The sequence below is a fragment of the Typopeltis vanoorti genome, chromosome 6 (assembly GCF_054136105.1).
Source record: "Typopeltis vanoorti isolate ZY-2024b chromosome 6, IOZ_Tvanoo_1.0, whole genome shotgun sequence".
NCBI classification, from domain to species: Eukaryota; Metazoa; Arthropoda; class Arachnida; order Uropygi; family Thelyphonidae; genus Typopeltis; species Typopeltis vanoorti.
In genome coordinates this window covers 118066085-118089584 of record NC_143554.1, presented here as the reverse complement: position 1 = coordinate 118089584, position 23500 = coordinate 118066085, and the positions used below count along the sequence as shown (strand labels likewise).

General features: G+C 36.8%; 1 protein-coding gene across 1 annotated transcript in view; it reads right to left on the bottom strand.

Moving 5' to 3' along the window:
- The window catches only part of LOC150105860 (liprin-alpha-1-like), a 394932-nt gene that overhangs the window by 167013 nt on the left and 204419 nt on the right, over positions 1 to 23500 (bottom strand). Inside the window, exons 7-9 of the mRNA XM_090394581.1 lie at positions 21090 to 21236; positions 3146 to 3253; positions 2649 to 2726 (exon numbers count right to left, since the gene is read on the bottom strand). Of these exons, the coding sequence (XP_090250707.1) occupies positions 2649 to 2726; positions 3146 to 3253; positions 21090 to 21236 (333 nt within the window). The remainder of the gene's footprint in view (positions 1 to 2648; positions 2727 to 3145; positions 3254 to 21089; positions 21237 to 23500) is intronic.

The following is a 23500-nucleotide window of genomic DNA, read 5'->3' as shown; positions in this document are numbered from 1 at the left end:
CATCCCAATATTATTAATATACAAATTGAACAAGAATGGTCCTTCTTCTTTCAGGATACTGCACCAGCATATACAACTTTCTGATACCTATCTGACAGCCAGTCACTGATCCAACTCAGAAGTCTGATATCCAATCCCATCCATTTCAATTTACATAACAGTTTGTTGTGACAGTCTGTCAAAAGCTTTTGTAAAATCTAAGTATACTTTTGTAAAATCTAAGTATCTCTTCTCTTTGATGCTTAAAGATCAACAAGAGGAGACCTCCACATAGCCTTTAAAGGAATGCAGAGAACTGACCAGGGCTTCCGACCTAATGTCCAATCTTCACCTTCTTGTGGTGCACCCTGTCAGGTATCTACCTGGACAATGGTGCACCCAGATTGACCACTGCTCTCTCATTCTTCTCAAAATTTTTTTCAAAAAAAAAAAAACACTAGAAAATTTTCCAAAAATCTTTTCCTAATTAAAATTCATTTTTTTAAATTTATGTTGTGTCGTGTCTTCTATTTCTATACTACTTATGAATTAGCGATCATTGCAGATGCTCAGTCATAGGTCATATGTGATGCGTAGTTTGTATTCTCAAATCATCTACTCAACTTGGGCTCCCCAAAGATTAAATCCTGAGTGCGTTACTGTACCTGGATACTGAATGAACAAGGATGGGCTGGCAGTTGGGGATTTAGCTGACCAAATTGTATTCTTATTGGCTTAAACCAAAATGTAAAATGATGGTACAACATGACAAAATTTCATGCCGGATGGGGTGTCGCCCGGTTAAACAAGGCACCCGTTGTTTTCGCCAGGGAGCCAGGGCAAACAGCAAAAAGTCAGCTACTGGAACAAATTTTAAAACACACCCCAACTCAACATCACCAGAGTTCAAGATTGGCACTATCAACATAAGAAGCCTGAATGGTAAAGAAATGGAGCTAACTGAGGAATTGGATAAGTACCAGATCGACATAACAGGGTGACGGAAACAAAAAACTGGTAAGATCTTTCTGAAAAATAAATACAAAATGTTATATTCAGGCAATGACAATCAAGGAAAATGAGTAGCCATAGTATTCAACATTAAATATGAGGCTAATCTTCTTGAATGGCAGGCAGTCTCAAGTAGAGTGATGTGGGCAAATATCAGAATGGGGAAGTGGACAATGAGACTTATTTTTGCCTATTTTTTTTTTTTTTTTTGACTAAGACTCCATTGCCTGCATGGAGTCTTAGTCATTGTTTGTTAAGACTGTTTGTATGACTAAGACTCCATTGCCTGCATGGAGTCTTAGTCATTGTTTGTTAAGACTGTTTGTATGACTAAGACTCCACGCTCTTGATGTTATGCGTCATTTCAATTTTACTTTAACTGTTGTTACTTCATTCTTTTTTTTAGCATTTAATGTTAGTGTACCCATTTCTTGTCCTGAAGAAGCCAGACAGACTTAAGCTGCCAAAACTTCGACGATTGTATATATTTATAAAGAACTTTTATATATTTTATATATTTTGTATATTTTATATAGATTGTATATATTTATAAAGTTTGGAAACTCCTATAGGTAGAGATGACCTTGCTAATGCTTCTGCCTGATATCTCCACTTGGGCCTGGCTCCCACTGAAGAGACCTCAATAAAGGTCGAACCTAGTCTGGGTAGTGGCCTTTCCCTTAATGCATAACATTATACACATCTGCAAGGAGATGTGTTTTGCATTATGGGAGATACTGAGATAGGAGTGATGATAGCTTGCTCCCCCCCTTTGCAATGAGTTTCCTGGTGTTGTACCACCTTACCCCAGTCCTGAAGATACTTTCAGGTGCAAACTTTGTTTGCTCACACTTGGATAAAGGATTAAACTAAATTTATTAAAATTATGTTTGAATCACAATCACAGACTGGCTACAGATTCAAGAACACAATTAGCTATATAGAAATTACAATAAACAAATGAATATTTTATTGTTATTCAAAATTTTTGCATTCCAAATTGTTGGAAATCAGTAAAACTCATAATAACTATGTGTGTGTATATTATACACACATAGTTTTGAGGCTTTTTTTTTTTTTCATTTTTTTTAAACAGCCGATTGTTAAAAATTTACCAGTGCATGTCAAACTAAACAAACGAAATAACCATTTAATAAAATGCTTATATCTTCTACAAAATGCTCCAAATAGAATAGCTTTTGCAATGAACATCATACTGATTCGATGTTTGAAATTTTTTCTGTAATTTTTCCCATAATGAAGACAAAATAGAATAGCATAAAATAGGAATTTTTAAATCACAGCATTTTTTTATTTTTTTGAAATAATGGAAAAAGGAACACATGTAACATGAATCACATGTAACAAACAAGGCAGTTTTTCTATTTTTTTCCACTAAATTCTGTATAAAAATATGTTTTAGGAACAACTCAACTGTTAATGAAAGGGAGGGCTTTTTTTTTTTTAAATATATACTTGTAGCTCACAAGGTGGTCCTTAATTCCTAACACCAAGAATAGAAACGAGCACCGTGAAATAATTAATAACATGATACAAAGTTTTTACAATATAAACATGGTGTGCTTAATTAACGAAGTAATTAAACTTTCCAAGTTTTAATTAAATCTCTCTGCTAAATGTGACCTACAAACACTCACCTTCAAGAGTTCTGTACTCCTCTCTTCTAATTGAAGTTCTAATCTTTGTAATCTATCCTCTATTGTAATAGGTCTCTCCTTTGAAAAGAATAAATTATTCAAATAGAATGAAATTTCATCCACAGAAAATAAGTAACAAAGTCATAATTAATTTTTCACTGATATGATATTTGAATGAATAGTGATTCACTATAATCCTAAAAATAATTTCTTTCAATCATTAAAGAGAGCTGATTAATAAAATCACACTTCTCTCTCTCTCTCTCTCTCTCTCTCTCTTGTAACATCAAAATTATATTTAAGTAATTAACTGGTTTGGCAAAGAAATAGATTTATCAACTACTTTCTGGGGAATTATACTAAAAATTTGAACTGTTTTTTTAATGTTTTTTAAATGTCAAATAAAAAGTAAGAAAAACAGAATACAGTTTTCTGTACATTTCAGCAAAATTTCAGCAAAAATGCTATATACTAACCTGAGTTTCTATTTTTTGTACACCTTCAACTTCTGCTACTGGCAAATTTTCAGGTTTCACAGAAAACTGGGCCAATTTCTGTTCTGCTAATTCCAAACGTTCTAGTAAGGCTTTAGTTTTATCATCACTCTACATCATATTACAATATAGCATGTTAGTAAGAAATACAACTACTAAACTAAATGAACATGCAAGAAGCATATTCACCCAATTCTGATAAATAATAAAAATAAAGATCACAGTTATCCTAAAATCACACTAGCACAAAATATCTTGATTTAGCTCATATTTATTTTTTTTAAATAATAATAATGCAATTTAATCTTAGTCCAGAGAAAACTAGAATATTAAAAAAAAAAAAAGTCTTAAACAGATAATTTATTCAGTTTTCATAATTTAATCAACTTATTAAGAAATCAGATTTCAATTTTTCAAGGAATAACCAATGAATGACAGATGGATTTACTAGCAGTACAAAGCATTGGCTAAAAAGGTAAGGTAAGCAGAAAAAATGACAAGAAAAGAACTTAGCTGGACAAATCAAATATCATTCAGAGTTCTTTCATTATCATGTGAAGAATAAGTATGATACAATAATAAATAACTGTAGTGAATACAGATATGGTAAGTTGACAGCTGCAATTGAAATAGTTGAATCAGTGAGAGAAAGCATTTTATCACTATGTACAATCCAAGTAGAAATAATGTGATATGCTATGGAGGGAGCAATAATGTTATTCAAAAATCTGGGTGTAAATACAGTAAACATTTTAAATAATACATGACATGAATTATTTGAATGCACCTGAAAAATGGCAATGCCTCTGTTCTGGTTACTTGAGCTTCAACACAAGCACACAGTTCAAAATAAATGGAAAGAGAATAAGATAATTCCACTACACAAGGGTAGTAGTAGTAGCAAATTACAGACTAAACATCCCTGGGGGGGGGGAGTTCCACTAAGGGGTCAACATGGAAGGTCTTGTTTATGTGTTCATATTTTATGAACAAGTGAATGAGCTGGATGAGAGAAATAGATATATTACAATACCACTGGACTTTGCACAGGCATATGACAGAGTATTGCAATGGACTATTGACATGAATAAGAAAGTGTCCGGTCAACATGTGTGGAAAGGCAATGATCAATGATCAAGAGTTCTGTCTTTGGATCATTGCAATTTGTGATAATTTGCATGTTGATAATATCAAGGACGGATTGCAATGAGGCATCTAATTGTTTGCTGATAACACTAAGATATTATTATTATTATTATTATTTAGGCCTCCAAGGAGTCAAAAGACTCATCGTGGGAGGTCCTTCCTAGGAAACACAAGTCTATCAAGATTCATCATGGGTGGTCCCCTCCTAGGAAACACAAAGTCTATCATACCACTACTTAAACTCATTGCCCGTTCTCACTCTCACCACTCTATCAGGCAATGCATTCGACAGTTCAACCACTCCTCACCCTCTTGCTGTAACTGCCTCTCAACAGTTTAAAAGTCTCAATCATATCACCTCTCTTTTTTCTATCCACCAAACTCTGCTTTGCTATGCTTTGCTATTGCTAACAATACTATATTTATATTGATAGGAATTCATTACAAGAAACGGATGAAGTCAGCAATCTGGACAGATGTAAGTTCTGGGATAACATGGCTAAGACTGTAAACAATGAACAATGGATTACTGAAATCTTGAGGAGGATATTCATTTGTAGGGATATTGTACAATGGATTATTTCTCTTTATATACCCTCCTCTTTATACATTTTTTCTATTTATATACTCTTCAATTGAAGATATACACCAATCTGTAAGAATGGCATACTATTCTTAAAACAGATAATGTAAAACGGATTTGGTTTTCTGGATTATGCAATAATGTGAAAAGACTCAGAACAGATAATGTAAAAAGATTGACAACTGCTTCAAAATCAGATCAACAAGATAATATAACAATTTTGGAATACAAATTGTGATGACAGATTAAGGTACTTCAAATGCACAGTAAGAAAAGAAAGAAGAAGAGATCAATCCTGGAATTTCACATGGCAGTTCACATGGATGTGAAAATCAGACTTTTCTCAAAATGAATAAATGGAATGAACTGTATCAGTGAATTAGCTTAAGGGAAGATGTGATAGGTGTTGTTGGATAAGAAGAGACTCCTGCAACAAACTATTGGATTCCATTGAGGTAGTACCAAAATAATAATAATAATTATTATTATTATTATTATTTTATAGGACATCTCCACAGAGTCAATGACTCATTGTGGTTGGCCTGTACCAACCACCACCACCACTCGCTCACACAATACCCGTACCTCTCCTTGAACTCATTTACTGATGAAGCAACCACCTCTCGCAACCCATTCCATCCATTCACTACCCTCCAAGAAAAAAATCTAGTCATATCCTTGCCGACCACACTCTTACACAATTTTTAGAGATGATACCCTTGTTCTCTCCCCACCTGTCATATAATGAAAAAGTCTTTGGTGCCCATCATATAAAACCCCTTTAATAACTTATCATCATCCATCAAATTCCTGATATATATACCCTCAAGGGAGTGCACAGGATATGATAGTACTACATGAAAAATTTACATCATTACTAACTTGAGGAAAGAGAGGAATTGTATGCGAGAGACCGTTTACATTTGAATGAGGAAGGATGTAGGCATCTGGAGAGATTGCTGTTCTGAACAAGTCAGTGTGTCCCAGGGAGGATGATAGCAGGGGTGGCCTCTTGTGGGAATGGATACGTGGGAGAAGGGAGACAATGTCAGGTAACACTGAGCCCAGTGGAGTCTAGAAGGGATAATGCTCGGTATAGAAACAATGGCATTTATATGCTTTATACTAATGCCAGGAGTATCCGGAATAAGGGAGAGGAATTGGTGGCGCAGATAGCATCAGCCCGGCCAAAAATTATTGTGATCACTGAGACGTGGTTGACAGAAGGGGATATAACAAACAGGAATAGAAGTCGCTGGGTATAGCATTTTTCATCAGGATAGGAGGGGAAAGCGTGGTGGTGGGGTACTGCTTATGATAAGTGATGACCTATGTCCTCTAAGAGTGGAGAATTTGGAAGGAAGTGAGACAAATGATTTTGAGCGCGTATGGTGTGAGGTAGAGGTAGGCAAGACAGGACATTTAGTGGGGTGTTGCTACAGACCCAGGAGCAGAGAGGATGGGGACCAGGAGATGTTTAGACAGCTAAGTTTGGCAAGTGCAAGAAGAATGATTGTTATGGGAGATTTTAACTTCAGTAGTATAAATTGGAGAGAGGAAGATGCATGTAGCAATAGGGGAATGGAATTTCTAGAATTCTTGAGGGACAAATGTCTTAGGCAACATGTAACAGAGGGAACAAGAGGTTCAAAAGTTTTGGATATGGTTATAGCATCAGAAGAGTTGATAATAACTGAGTTGACGTCTCTCCCACCAGTTGGAGAGAGTGACCATATGGTATTGACTTGGAAAATGAATAGACATGCAGGAGTATCAAAGAGACGGGAACTTATGTGGAATTATAAGGCAGGTGATTATAATAGTCTTAGACGTCAACTTCGGGAAGTTTCATGGAGGGAGGAATTGGAAGGCCAGGATATCACTAGTGCGTGGGGAATTGTGAAAGAATATTTGTTATCAGCAATGGTAAGTTGTATACCACGAGTGAAGAAGAGGACGCAATTTGGAGTAAAGTGGATGACAAACAATATTAAACAGGAATTGCATTGCGAAAAAGAGGATATGGAAGAGATATAAGGAGACAGGTGGAGAGATGCATGAGGAATATAAGACACAGGCCAGAAGAGTGACTAGTGTGGTAAGGAAAGCGAAACTGGAATATGAGAGGAGATTGGCCTTAAGATCCAAAGAAAATCCTAGGGAATTTTTTAGCTATGTGGCCAGTAGGAGGAGAAATGACTGTGGAAGAATGATATTGTGAGATAAAAATGAGAATAGAGTGACTGATGCAGAGGACATAGTGGAATTGTTCAATGAACACTTTATTGGAGTATTTCATCCTAGAGGAGTCAGTTTTAATGCTAGAGGGATAGGACTGGTTCGAGGTCTGGAGGTACAGGAGGAGAGTGTGTTTCAGATACTGAGTACTCTGGATGTCAGTAAAGCTGTGGGACTGGATGGTATTTCACCACGAGTTTTGAGAGAATGTGCTAGGGAATTGACAGTGCCTTTAACGTGGCTTTTCAATGAAAGTCTGGCTTTGGCAAAGGTGCCCAGGGAATGGAAGGAAGGTAAGATAGTGCCATTGCATAAGGGTGGTAACAGACTGGAAGTGTCTAATTATAGGCCAGTCTGTGTGTCATCAGTAGTTGTTAAGATCTTGGAGAAAGTAGTGAGGGACCGTATACAGCATTGGGCAGATGAGGGTAATGTTATCTGTGAGAATCAACATGGATTTGTGAAAGGACGCTCTTGTTTTAGCAATATGCTAGCCTTTTATAATAAAGTTACAAGAACATTAGATGAGGGAAAGGCATATACTGCAATTTTCTTAGACTTGGCGAAGGCATTTGACAGGGTGCCACATGATAAGCTGATATTTAAGTTGCAGCACATGGGTCTGGATGTCAGATTGGTCAACTGGATTCAGGATTGGCTGTCTGATAGGTATCAGAGAGTTGTGTATGATGGAGCAGTTTCCAGGAGGCAGAGGGTTACAAGTGGGGTCCCACAGAGCCCCGTACTAGGACCTATATTGTTTAACCTTTATATCAGTGACATAGCCAGTGGATTTCAGGGGGATATTCAGTTGTTTGAGGATGATGCGAAGCTGGGAAGGATTATTAGTAATAGTGCAGATGTGGTAGCCCTCCAAGAGGATTTAAATAAGCTAGATAGATGGGCAAATGAATGGGGTGTCAGTTTAATGCAGCAAAATGTAAGGTCTTGAGGTTTGGGAAACATATGCTGCATACTCTATGGGAGGAGTTATACTGGAGGAAGTAGGGGAGACAAGAGATCTGGGGTTGATGATTGATAGAAACCTGAAGTTTAGGGGACATAATGCAAAGGTGGTGAAGATAACACAGAGGATTGCTGCTATTATGAGAAGGACACTGACCTGCCGAGATAAGAGGGTTATCATTCCGTTGTATAAGTCTCTGATCAGACCACACTTGGACTATTGTTCTCAGATTTGGTCCCCAGAATTTGAAGGGGATAAATTAACTGTGGAAAGGATACAAAGACGGATGACAAAGATGGTTTCAGGACTGTACAAGGATAGTTATGAGGAGCTGAGAGAATGTGGACTGCAGAGTTTGGTGGATAGAAGAAGGAGAGGTAATATGATTGAGACTTTTAAACTGTTGAGAGGTGGTTACAGGGTTGACACTGGAGAGTTCTTTCGTTTGGTTGACCAGCGGGAAGGAGTGATGACAAGAGGCCATCCCTGGAAGTTACGAAAGGAAACTGTGAGCAAGAGGGTAAGGAGTGGTTTCTTTGTGTGGAGGGTGGTTGAGTGGTGGAATGCATTGCCTGATGGAGTGCTGGGAGCGAGAACGGTCAGTGAGTTTAAAGAGTGGTATGATAGACTTTGTGTTTCTCAGGGGGGGACCTCCCCTCGATGAGTCTTGACAGACTTTATGTCTTAGGAAGGACCTCCCTCGATGAGTCTTTTGACTCCTTGGAGGCCTGAATAATAATAATAATAATAATAATAATAATAATAACTTACTATCTACAATTTTCCTCCAATCAGTCTGTTAAATGTCAAGACTCCAATATTATCAGGTCTTATATTTCTGTCTCCTAAGGCACTTTTTACTGTATCAATTCACCTATAATCTTGGTCTTCCTCTGGGTCTTTTTCCTGCCAACCTGGCAGAGAACACTTGTTTTGCTAATCTTTCCTCTCCCATTCTGCTTAAGTGACCATACCTCCAGAGATTAGCTCTGCTAATGCATTCCTGGATGCTGACAATATCAAGTTCTTTCCTAATATCATCGTTTTTAATATGATATTGCCATTGCTGCCATCTGTTCATGCCCCCGATCTTTCTCAGAACTCTCATATCTGCAGTCTATTACTATTATTACGGGCGACTCCAGGGAGTCCTTACACTCATCGAGGGAGGCCCTAAACATCATGTCCACACAACTATACAACATTCTCACAGTATCTATCATACCTTGCCTTGAACTCACTCATCGTCATGACTCTGGCAGCATATTCCACTCATTTACCACTCTAAAAGTAAAGAACCCAGCTCTAACAACCCTGCTATCCACACTCTTGCCCAGCTTCCATAGGTGTCCTCCTAGTTATCGCACCACCAGTCCTGATCTCAAAAATATCCTCTGAATTAATCCTATAGAAACCTTTTAGCAATTTGAATGTCTCAATCATATCTCCCCTTTTCCGCCTATCAACTACCGTATTTTCCGATGTATAAGACGCTCCTATATACATAGGCACTCAAGAAATTTAATACAATTTTCTGGAAAAAACCTAAACTTTAAAGTATGATTAAAAAAAAAAATGGATAAAATAATAGGTAATTTTTAATAGTAAACTGACCTTTCAGAACCTGCAAAACCCATGTCACTGTCATCTGACTCTTCTCTATCATCATTAATTTTTTTCTCTTTCTTCTTCTTCCTCTTATTCTTCATCATCATCATCATTTTCATATAAGAAATGATCTTCACTTCCATCAACTCAATACTGATAAACATCGGTAACTTATTACTCAGATAAGATATTATGAAACTCGAATAGGGACTCCCCGTTCTTAGCCAATGACGCGCTAGAAGTCACTTGAAGGTCACACATCAATTTGATTGTACCATTAACCACCTACAAAGATCTTGGAACATAAAAGGGAGTGCGTATGACTTTGAAAAGAGGAAACAATCTTTACCTTCATTATATAAGACGCACCCCATTTTTAAGATGAATTTTTAAGGTAAAAAAGTGTGCGTCTTATACACCGGAAAATATGGTAATTTCTGCAACCCACAAAATCTTCAACCTGTTCTCATATGGTTCATTCCATAGACCTGTTATCATCTTAGTCACTCGAATCTGGATCCTCTCCACCTCCTCCCCATCAAGAAGGCACTTAGGTGACCAAAGTCTCTAGTCTTTGGTCAAGTGTTTTACTTCTAACTCAGCTCTCAGATCCATAAGTTAAAATTGGCTTAAACACTGTCTTGTATACAGCTAATTTAGTGTTTTGGCTAATTTCTCTCTTATTCCATATAAATTTATTCAGTTGACTTCCTACCATAGCAGCTTTGTTGATTCTGTTGTCTATTCCCATCTTCACTAAAAATAGTGCCTAAGTAGCTGAAATGTTTTACTTGTTCTATAAGTTCTCCATTCTCAATGCAGTTGATATTTTCAATGATTCTGCCTATTTTCATCGTCTTTGTCTTTTTATTGCTGACCTTCATACCATATCAATTACAACAACTATTCAATTTAGTCAGAGAATCTTGCAGACTTGTAGCAGATTTATTTAAAAGTATAACATCATCTGCATAAAGCAAAGAGCTGACATTAACATCTCCAATTTCGATATCATGTTTAATACCACTTTCCTTCATAATGTGATCCATATAGATAATGAATAACAGAGGGGATAATGTACATCCTTGTCTCACACCAGATTTAACATTAAACCATCTTCCTGTACTTCCTTCAATTCTGACTGCTGACTTACAACTCAAATAAAGAGTAAGAATTGCTTGATATAATGCCCCATTAACACCATATAACTGTAGCATTTGGAATAGCTTCTCTCTCTAAAGCACCTTGTCATATGCCTTTTCCAGATCTACAAAACTTAAATACAGATCTTTGTTATATTCCCATGATTTCTCAACTATCTGTTGTAAAGTGAAAATCTAATCCTGACAGCCTCTATTTGGCCTGAATCCAGCTTGTTCTTCACCAAGCGTATCTTCCACAATCCTTCTCAACCGTTTCTCAAGTATACTTGCATACATCTTACCAGGAACACTCAGTAATAAAATGCCTTTGTAATTCTCACATTCAGTTTTATTTCCCTTTTTATATATGGGTACTATGAGAGCTCTACTCCAATCATCTGGAATTCGTCCCTCTGTCCAGGCCTTCTGAACTATGCAGTGCAGCCACCGTATGACTTTCATACCTCCATACTTGAGCATTTCTGGTCGAATATCATCTACTCCTGCTGCCTTTCCACATTTCAGGCTTTTGATGGCTTTTTCTACTTCAAGCAGGGATATGATAATAACTTATATGTTACTATAATGTTCCCTCTTTTTTGCCTGTCAACTTCGTAGTTCAAAATTCCACAGACCTGACATAATCTTGGTGACTTGCCTCATTCCCATTGGATCCATGCTTTCACATCTGTGCAGTAGCCAAGATGTGGTCTTATTAAATCTTTATAAAAAGGAATAACCACCCTAACTATGTTTGCCAGTGTGTTCTTCAACAACCAAGTAACTATGATGTGCTGCTTTGCCCTCTAAACTTCAACTCCATGTCAACAATCACTTTAAAATCCCTACCTCATCAATTTCCTGCAGTTCATTTCTATCAATGTAGTACATCGCTGATCTCTTCACCTCAAAGTACATGATCTTACTGGCTATATTAAATTATCCTTTATTATTATCCTTTGAACATACTGCAAGTCATCCTGCAGAATCTTACCATCTTCACTGACTACTACTCTCACCAGCTTTGCATCATCAGCAAACAACTAAATATTTCTCCATAAATAATTTCCTATATCAGTGATGTATAAATTCAGCAGCAAATGAAATACTAAGCCTAGTGGTACACCACTAGACACCTGCCCTCTCCTGAATTCAATTCCTACATATACAACTCTTTGATGTCTGTTAAACTGGTTCCACTGTTAACTGATTTCTTGTTGTTCATGTACTGTAACAGACTGTTTATGTGCTCTGAAGATAATGGATATAATACCAGCAAAATATCAGCAAATAAGTTAAATAAATATTAATTATTTTCTTATTATTCTTGTGTTGCAAATAAATACCATTAAACAAATTGACATGTATAGTATGGATGAAAGTTAGAAAGAAAGTAATTATTGACTTTCTTGAAGAATGCAGGTTGTAATCCCTGATAAATACCAAAAGAAAAAAGGAGTTAAAGGTGATTTTTGTAGTTGGAAGTTAGACCATATATGGATGACTAGTTTTTGAATGTGATTTACAGGGTTTTGAATAACATGCTCTAACATGCATATACCTCAATAAAAATATCTTATTTATTGAGATATATGCACTATAAAGCATTCCCTCTCTCTCTCTCACACACATGCACGCACGCACACGCACACGCGCACACACACACACACACACACACAAAGAGGTTGTAAACATATGCAGTATAAATCAGAAGGAAAGAAATAGTTCAAGTGAAATTTTTCTTGAAGAACTAAGGAGTGCAATCCCTGGCAAAAAAAGACCTCCATCAACAGGATGATTCCTGTTGGAAAAGATAGTGGTTTCATCCTCACTGCTGATGTGAGAATACTTCTCTGAAACAATATTTCTGGTTAGCTAATCTCATATGGAGGTGAAAGGGATTTCCTTCCAAATAACTTTTCAGCTTTTCATACTGCAATCATACAAACTGGCTTGTCAGTATAAAGCACATTAAAGTATATGTTGGGCTTGTAAGGACTTCAGTTTTCAATGGATTAAGAGTACTCTTAAATTATCCTGAATTCTACTATTTTTTGCCTGTGACTTAAAGGTTTTGAGGAAAGCTAAGGAGTATAGATACCAGCCCTACTGAACAAAGAATATACTCAGGGAAAAGCAGATAATATGTCTTATGTTTCTGTACTTTTGGTAATAGTGTAATGCGTCAGCAATAGAAGAAAGAAGCACAGATGCTAATCTGTTTGCATCTGAATAGAATCAAAAAATGTTATAGTTTCTAGGTGCATATTTATGTATATATCAACATATCAACACAAATTGATCCTGATGATGATGAGCATTAAAGAATGAATGAACACACTTCAATATTCATTTAGTACATGAAATATAACATAAGTATAAGATCTAAAATCAAAACAGAACCTACAGCGTGAAATGACTATCCTGCTTATCAAGGCCTGAAGTGGCTTGAAAAAAGTTCCGTACTTAATTGCTAGTACAGAGTTTCTTCTGGATTATTATGTGTACTGCTATATAAGCAGTAAAAATGACAATAACAATACAGGCAGAATGCACTTAGAAGAAGGGTGAGAATAAAATATCATTTATTCAGTCATATTTTATGACATTATCAATACATAGATACCAGTTAAAGAGAAAACAAAATAGCAGTTTAAAATCAAATCACAGAGAGAGAGAGGGAGTGTGTGTGAATGTGTCAGAACATATGATGTTAAAATAATGGAAAATAATATTCTTTAATAATGAGAGATAAAATTTTGTTTAATACCACAGAGCTCTGTACTTAGGCCACTGCCATTTAATTTGAACATCAATGATACAGGCAATGATTTAAGAGGAAATAAATATCAAGTTTGTTCATGATACAAAACTGGGAAGAGCAACAACAAATGAAAATGATATAGAGATACTGCATGATGTCTCTACCAGGGTGGCAGTATATGCAAAAGTACTGGCTGATGGTTTAATGTGGCAAAATGTAAGGTAATGCACTTTACCAAGAAGAGATCACAAGCAGATTACTATATTGATGGAGGACTACAGGAAATTGATGAGACTAGAGATCAGGAAAGACGACTGTGGACAGAGAGAGCAGCGTAGCTAGGTTTCTGACACCCTCATAAAATTCTTAGCTATGTGCCTTTTTTTTAGTGTGACCATTTTGATAATTGGTAAACTATCCTGTCACTGATATCCTATTGACACCAGCACCATTGCAAACTATTCCAATGCTGCTGGAAAGGGAGTTGAAGTTTAGAGAGCCTATTGCAAAACAGCTCATTAGATTACTTGGATGTAAGAATACGATGATAAGCAGGGATTGGAGGTTATTATTCTTTACTTAAATATAAAGAGCCAATAGGCTTCATTTCGGTGATATAAACATCATTTAAATTAAGGGGATATTAAATCCCACATTGTTTTAAAACCGAATAAGAAACTCGAAGATTGGAATCAGAGAGTTTCATGCCGAATATAGTAAACTATAAAAGTATCGGCGATTACTAGCGTGAGCTAATGCAAGTAGTCCTAGTACTTAGTACGTAGATCGTACTAGGACTACTTGCATTAGCTCACGCTAGTAATCGCCGATACTTTTATAGTTTACTATATTCGGCATGAAACTCTCTGATTCCAATCTTCGAGTTTCTTATTCGGTTTTAAAACAATGTGGGATTTAATATCCCCTTAATTTAAATAATGTTATTATTCTTCTTTATAAGGGTTTAATAAAGCCACATCTGGATTACAGCATATAAATCTATTCACCTGGATTCTTTGGGGAAGAAAAGATAGTGAAAAGGATCCAAATACGAGTGACTAAGATTGTAACAAGATTGTGGAATATTCCCCATGAGGAGAGACTAAAATTGATAGGCAAGAAAGAGAGGATATAAACATATAAGTTGTTAAAAGGGTTTTACTGGATTGACAGAGGCAACTATTTTAATACATGGAAGGTGGTAAGAGAACATGGAGTCACCAATGCAAATTAGGTAAAAGTGAGGTTGCTAAGGGTGTTGTGTGAGGACTAGATATTTTGGGGGGGGGGGGGATGGGTTGCCAGAAGTAGTTGTGAGCGCTCTGTTGGTGAATGTGTCATGAAAAGGTATTATTATTATTATTATTATTCAGGCTTCAATGGAGTCAAAGACACATCATGGGAGGTCCTTCTTAGGCAAAGTCTATCATACCACTCCATGAACTCATTGACTGTTCTTGCTCTCATCACTCTCTCAGGCAATACACTCCATGGTTCAACCACTCTCCACACAAAGAAACCACTCCTCACCCTCTTGCTCACAATTTCCTTTCATAACTTCCAAGAATGGTCCCCTTGTCATCACTCCTTCCCACTGTTCCACCAAGCAAAAGACCTTCCCCAATGTCCACCCTGTAACTGCCTCTCAATGGTTTAAAAGTCTCGATCATATTACCTCTCCTTCTTCTATCCACCAAACTCTGCAGTCCACATTCCCTCAGCCAATCCTCATAACTAACATTGTACAGTCCTGAAACCATCTTTGTTATCTGCCTTGGTACCCTTTCCACAGTTAAATTATCCCCTTCAAATCCTGGGGACCAAATTGTAGAACAATAGTCTAAGTGTGGTCTGATCAGGGTCTTATACAATGGAATGATAACTCTTTTATCTCTGCAGGTCAGCCTTCTCAGTATCGCAGCATTCCTCTGAGTTACCTTCACCACCTTTGCAATATGCTCCCTGAATTTCAATTTTCTATCAATCACCCCCCCCCCCCCAGATCTCTTGTCTCCCCTACTTCCTCCAGTACAGCTCCTCCAATAGAGTATGCAGCGTCCCATCGATGTCCCAAACCTCAAGACCTTATATTTTGCTGCATTAAACCAACACCCCAATTGATTTGCCCATCTGTCTAGTTTATTCAAATCCGCTTGCAGGGCTGCCACATCTGCACTATTACTGATAACCCTTCCCTGCTTCACACCATCATCAAAAAAAATGAATATCCCCTTGCAATTCATTCACAATGTCATCGATATAAAGGTTGAATAATACAGGTTCCAGTACTGAGCCCTGTGGAACCCCCACTTGTAATCTTCTACTTCCTTGATATTGCCCCACCATACACAACACTCTGATACCTATCAGACAGCCAATCCTGAATCCAGTTGACTAACTTAACATTTAAACCCATGTGCTGTATAAAAGGCAATCATATTACTAAAGCAAGAGCATCCCTTAACAAATTCATGTTGATTCTCACAGATAACATTACTCTCATCTGTGAGGGTAATGCTGTATATAGTCCCTCACTAATTTCTCCAAGATCTTACCAACTACTGATGACACACGAACTAGCCTATAATTAGACACTTCCAGTGTGCTACTGCCCTTATGCAATAGCACTATCTTACCTTCCTTCCATTCCTTAGGTACCTTTCCCACAGCCAGACTTTTATTGAAGAGCCAGGTCAATGGAGCCGTCAGTTCTTTAGCACATTCTCTCAAAACCCGTGGTGAAATACAACCCAGTCCCACAGCTTTACTGACATCCGGAGTACTCAGTATTTGGAACACACTCTCCTCTTGCACCTCTAAATTCTGAACCTGCCCTATCCCTCTAGTATTAAAACCTTCTTCTCCAGGATGAAATACTCCAATAAAGTACTCAGTGAACAACTTCACTATGTAATCTGTATCAGTCACTCTATTCCCATTTTTATCCTACAATGTCATTCTTCCACAATCATTTCTCCTCCTACTGGCCACATAGCTAAAAAATTCCCTAGGATTTGCTTTGCATCTTAGTGCCAATCTCTTCTTATATTCCAGTTTTGCCTTCTTCACCATACTAGTCACTCTTGTGGTCTGTGTCTTATATTCTTCATGCTCTTCATTTTCCACAGCTCTTCACCCCTCTCCTTATATCTCTTCAAAAATCTCTTTCTCACCTGGAGTTCCTGTTTGTTGTTTGTCATCCATTTTACACCAAATTGTGTCCACTTCTTCACTCATGGAATATAGCTTACTGTTGCTGCTAACAGATATTCCTTCACAATTTCACAAGCACTAATGATATCTTGGCCTTCCAATTCCTTCCTCCATCGAACTGCCCCAAGTTGATATCTAAGACTATTATAATCACCTGTCTTATAATTCCACATACATTCCCTTTTCTTTGATACTCCTGCATGTCTATTCATCTTCCAAGTCAAAACCACATGGTCACCATCTCCAACTGGGGGAAGAGATGTCATCTCAGTTATTATCAGCTCTTCTGATGCTATGACCAAATCCAAAACTCTTGGACCTCTTGTTCCCTCTATTACATGTTGCCTAAGACCTTTGTCTCTCAAGAATTCTAGAAATTCCATTCCCTTATTACTACACATGCATTTTCCTCTTCCCAGCTTATACTGCTGTAGTTAAAATCTCCCATAACAATTATTCTTTTTGCACTTGCCAAGCTGAACTGCCTAAACAGCTCCTGCTCCTCACCCTCTATGCTCCCTGGCTTGTAGCAACATCCCCACTAAATATCTTGTCCTGTCCACCTCTACCTCACATCATATGCTTTCAAAACCATTAATGCCACTGTCCTCCAAATCCTCCACTCTGAGAGGACATAGGTCATCACTTATCATAAGCAGTACTCCGCTACCAAGTTTTCCTTTCCTATCCTGCCGAAAAATGCTGCATCCTGCTACTTCAATTTCTTCTTGTTATTATATTATCTTCTCTTTGGCCAGGCTGATGCTATCAGTGCCACCAATTCATCTCCTTTATTTCGGATACTCCTGGCATTAGTATAAAGCATAAAAATTCTTTCACTGTTTCTGTACCTATCATTATCCCCTCCAGATCCCACTGGACTCAGTGTTACCTGATGTCATCCCCCTTCCCCCCAAGCATCTATTCCCATAAGAGGCCACTCCTGCTACCATCCACCCTGGGAATTCTAGTTTCCCTGAATTGACACACCGACTTGTTCAGAAAACAGCAATCTCTCCAGATGCCCTCATCCTTCCTCATTCAAATGCAAGTGGTCTCTCATATACTGTTCTCTTCTGTCCTCAAATGCCCTCCAAGCATCCACATATTCCAATCCTCTCTTCTGACAAATTCTGGCTATCATGCTATATGCTATTTGGTATTACTGCTCTTCTGCTCAGCTCATCACTATCATACCTGGTATGTTCACTATCACTACCAGATCAGCTCATCACTATCAGATCTCTCGCCACCCGATTTACATTGCCTCTCAAATCATTCGTGCCTACCATCACAATCATTTCATCTACCCTTTCACCCCTCTTAATTTCCACAGCCACACTTTCTATCATCCCTCCAGGCAAACACTCCTCTGGCATTCTATCTTGCACACCACAGATCATCAAGTCTCCATACATCATATCCCTTACCACTCTGTTCCTTGATTGCTCACCTGCATCCCTCACACTCTCTCTCTCTCTCTCTCTCCTCTAACCCTTTCTCTGTCTTCTCCTACTTACCTGCTGTTCTGGAATCACTCTATCCCTGGTTCCAGCACTCCCTTGCATTCTCTCCTCTTCTATCATTCTCATAACTGTCTCTCATTCTGACTCTTTTACTGTTTCTATTCTCTCCTCTTCTATCATTCCCATACCTCTTCTACTGCTCCTATTCTCTCCTTTTCTACCATTCCCATACCTCTCTCTCTCTCTCATTCCCTCTCTTCTACTGCTCCTATTCTCTACTCTTCTATCATTCCCATACCTCTCTCTCTCTCTCATTCCCTCTCTTCTACTGCTCCTATTCTCTACTCTTCTATCATTCCCATACCTCTCTCTCTCCTACTGTTTCTATTCTCTCCTCTTCTATTATTCCCATAACTCTCTCTCACTCCTACTCTGATTCACCTTGCATTCATCTCTTCCCTTCTCCTTTATTTTGGATACTCCTGGCATTAATACAAAGCATAAAAATGTCACTGCCTTCTATCTGATCTGATTTTCCCTTTCAGTCATTTCTGTCCATAGGTGACTTTGTAGGCATTGCCCACAAAGTATTCCTGGTGTGATTTTTACAGAGTTCCATTGTTCCCCCCCCCCTCCCCCAATTTTATCTGAGCTCAGGACTGGCATGTATTCATGACTGTAATCCATATGTGTTCACGGGACTGGTTTGCTTGTTCTGGGGGACAAAAACCGGAGTTTCTGGGTGAACCCACCCCTTCCTACCTCCATATGAGACCTTCAGTCAAAAGAGACCAGATAAAGGTTCCTCACGTCACTGACGGGAAACGAACCCAGGTCTTTCCGACCAAAGGGCTTCATCTATACCGACTGAGCTACAGAGTCTTCTATACCTATCATTATCCCCTCCAGGTATGATAAGTGATGTGTCAGTAATGGTTAGCACAGGTCTTTCATGATGAGTCTTTGACTCCATGAAGGTGACTGCAAAAAATAAAATAATAATAATAATACCTATCGTGACTGCAAAAAATAAAATAATAATAATAATACCTATCTCAAAACTATGGTAAGTAGTTTTTTCCCTAACAATAATTTCAGTTTCATTTTTTTTTGGACTTTATTGATTATAGACTGAATTCTCCACCTTCTTTAAACATCATACATTCCAAGATGCAGTATGATTTTTAATTGCTGATCTCTTTTATTTTTTCATTAACTGTATCTACGCATTGATAATGGTCAGGAAATATGACCAACAATTTTAGCAGATGTAATAAGACCTACTAAGTCAATTGCATGTATTCTCTGATCAGTTTTTGTGTTGCAAACAAGCTGATCAGAGAACACATATGATAGACATGGTAGACAGGATTAACTACTACTCTATCATAGCATTAATCATGTTTCTATAAAGTCAAGTTTATTTGGCTATGAAAGACTACTGAGCTAATGCATCAAGTGAAAATGAGATATAAAATATAAAAGTATCATAAAATTATAATAAAATATCATAAAATCTGTTTAGAATATTTGTAATCTTGCAAGTCTCAGTTTAAATGGATACTTAGAAATTTGCAGCATACAGTCAGTCAATTCTTACAAGATCAAACATGGATCAAAGGAATAGTTTATTATAGTGGAATGCTTGCTATAGTAAATTTCTTTTATCAATGTATTGTACAACAAGCATTTGACTAGGAATTTCTAGAAATTTATTATAGTGATTTATAATGATATGAGATACTTAAATATAAAGAGCCAATAGGCTTCATTTTGGCGATATAAACATTATTTAAATTAAGGGGATATTAAATCCCACATTGTTTTAAAACCGAATAAGAAACTCAAAGATTGGAATCAGAGAGTTTCATGCCGAATATAGTATAATAAACTATAAAAGTAGCGGCGATTATTAGTGTGAGCTAATGCAAGTAGTCCTAGTATGTAGTACAAACTCGGGCAACTCGCAGCAAAGGTGGGTAAAGTTCTGATAGCTATTCTTGGTATTTTCCATAAAGTAAAAACACATTTCCTAAGAAATGTATGCTGTTATTACATTATGGTGGGAGGTCACTATCCGGACCGGTTTCAGACTTTATTGAGGCTTCATCAGTGAGTAGCTAGACCAAATTAATACCAAAGGGTATAGCGAAAAGAACTTATATACTCTGCTATACGAGTTGTCAAAAAGGTGCCCCATTAAGTTACTTAAATATAAAGAGCCAATAGGCTTCATTTCGGCGATATAAACATTATTTAAATGATTAAAATTACACCCATATTCGGCATGAAACTCTCTGATTCACTCTGAAACACTCTGATCCAATCTTTGAGTTTCTTATTCAGTTTAAAACAATGTGTGATATGAGATTTTATATAATTGTGTTTGTTTTAATGCCTCTGTAGCTCAGTCGATATAGACGAAGCTCTTTGGTTGGAAAGAACTGGATTCGATTCCTGTCCATGGAGAGAGTATCCTTAATCTGGTCTTTTTTGACTAAAAGTGAATTAGCCAGTCTCATACAGAGGTAGAGGATTTTTTTTCACCCAAAAAACTTCTTACACCCATAGTCAACTATGAGTCACATAATGGTAGTCAACCTCCTGGATGGAGACGACACATGATGTTTGTTTTAATCAAATTCAATGTATGAAATTTAGGATTCCTATATTTAATAACACTCATGCATGGATTTCTGTTATGAATAAACATACAGAACTTTCACAACTCACAATCTATTGTAGAGAAAATACTTTTAAAAATGGCAAGTAGTATATAATAAATAATATAAATAAATGAATATATCAACATTTACATACTAATTTCAGCTGTGCTTCTTTATTGGAGAGTTCTTGTTCTAATTTCTCATTAAGATCATGAAGAGATGTGGACTCCCTTTGTGCATTCAGGTATCTTTTTTCTAGGGTTGCTATTCGTTGCTCTTGGTCTTCCTTTTGAGCTTTATTCTGTAATCATAAAAACTTGTTTATTTACAAAAAATATCTCTTTAAAAATACTACTTTAGTATATTTAACACACACATGATAATCACAGCACAGTACAGATAAATTTTAAAAAAAGGATGTCAAATGAAATGAAAATGGACAAGGAACGAATTAAGCAACAGTTCAATACTTCTAATATTTTGTCTTAGTCACAGAGGTATCTTTGGAGAGTAGAATATAAATTGTGACAAAAATACAAGCAATACAAAGTAAAGTGAGACCTAGTAGATACAGTTAGAAGTGCCTTAGAAGACCAAATACAAGATCTAATATTGGTGTCTTGATAGATAACAGACTAATTTGGAAGAAAATTGTTGATAGCAAGTTAGTAATAACGTGATCTTTTCGTTGTACTATTAGAGCATCCTGTACACCAGTCAAGAAACATCAGAAATTTGATGATGATGATGATGAATATAAATGGCAACTGCAAATTATAAGAGGTTCCTTAAAAAAAAAAAAAAAATTCAAGCTATAACCTGGGCTTCCTACCAGTGTCCACAGAAGACACCCTTCCTGGCTAGGGCTATAGATTTAGGTCTACTAAGTTTCACTTTATTCTGTGTTGCTTGATGTTTACTACAAGTTATAATGGACTCTTTGAAGATTTCTCTCTGACTGAGATGAAATATTGGAAGCATTAAGCTGTTGTTTAATTTATTCCTTGTCCTGTTTTCATTCTAAACAATGAGTTCCAGCACCTAAGCCTAAACACATGATTTAAAAAAAAAAAGTGGTGAATGGTTTCATTTAGCAAGTGGAGAATGAAGTCTCCAGTTGCTAAATGAAAACTTTTACAAGAAGAAACAGGCTTTTATAGTTTCTCTATTATCCTATGCTTCCTCTGGATCTATTATGTATTATGCTCTTCAATCTTTTTCCATACCAATAATGCTGATTTCAATCAATGCTGGCATAGTGAAGGAAGTAGCAATAATATTATGAGGTAGTTATTTCATGAGATAAGAAAAAACAAATGATTACAAATGTAGAATTTAACAGTATCACATAATTAAAATATTAAATATAATATATATACATATATATATATATATATACACACACACACACTCCCTGTCCAAAAAGAAACCGAACTTTTGATAGAAAATAATACACAGGCCAATTATAATTATTCAAATCATTTATTTCAATCAATATACTCTCTCTCAGTTTCGATACAGCATTTGGCACAGTCAATTAATTCATTAAATGAGTTTTTTATATCGGTTTTTGGAATACTGTTGAGGGTCGTGATTACTGCCACTTTAATGTTTTCAATGGTGTTGTATCGCTTTCCTTTCATCGGCAAATGAAGTCGGGGAAAGAGAAAAAAATCACAGGGTGCTAAATCAGGTGAATACATTTATTTAGACAAAACACACATATACACTTTAGTCAGAAATTTCAATTCTAAGGAGCCTGAATTTCCCCCCTCTTAAATTTACATATCCAAATATATTTACTCTAAAATCTTATACTATCAATCTCACACTCTTCTTTATATAACTATATTCAGGCTCGGTTAATTTCTACTGATTTGCTCAGTTCCCATATATGGGGATAACATATATACATAGATACATTCTACAACTCTAGTGTGAAGCTTATTAGACGTACTCCGTCTTGCAAAATTCACATCAGACAATATTCTCTCTTATGTTCAAGCTTCATCCTCCCCCAAAATTCAGTTAATATTTAAATTCAAATTTAGTACAATGATAACAATGTTTCTTCTAACATAAACAGTCCGAAGCCTTGGTTCCCAGCTCAGCTTAAGCTTAGGGTGTTACTTGCTCTTTAGACATAGACAGAATGTCCAAAAGATTACAGTTCTTTAGATATAAAGTAGAAGTAGACTATATGGAGTTCCTTAACGTTCTGTTTCTTATTCCCTCTTTGGTTATTAGTTAATCTAATACGAAAACTTGCGTCTTACCGTTCTTGCTTTTCTGGTAGTTATTAAGACTTCCTTAACTAGATCTTCGGGTTTTCTCACCATATATTTCTTATGGCGTCTGCAACACCACACTTCTATTCTTTTTGAAATAGTTTCACCTCTTCGCTGATTTATACATTGACATGGCTAACCAACGGCTCTTTCTGGCAGCATTCCTTCAACGTGGCTACGCTCGACGCTGCACCGTACAGCAATGGAAAATGTTGCTGGGCACGGCAGCAAACTTGACAGCTATCCAGCACTTGGAATCAGGAACCAGGAACAGAAA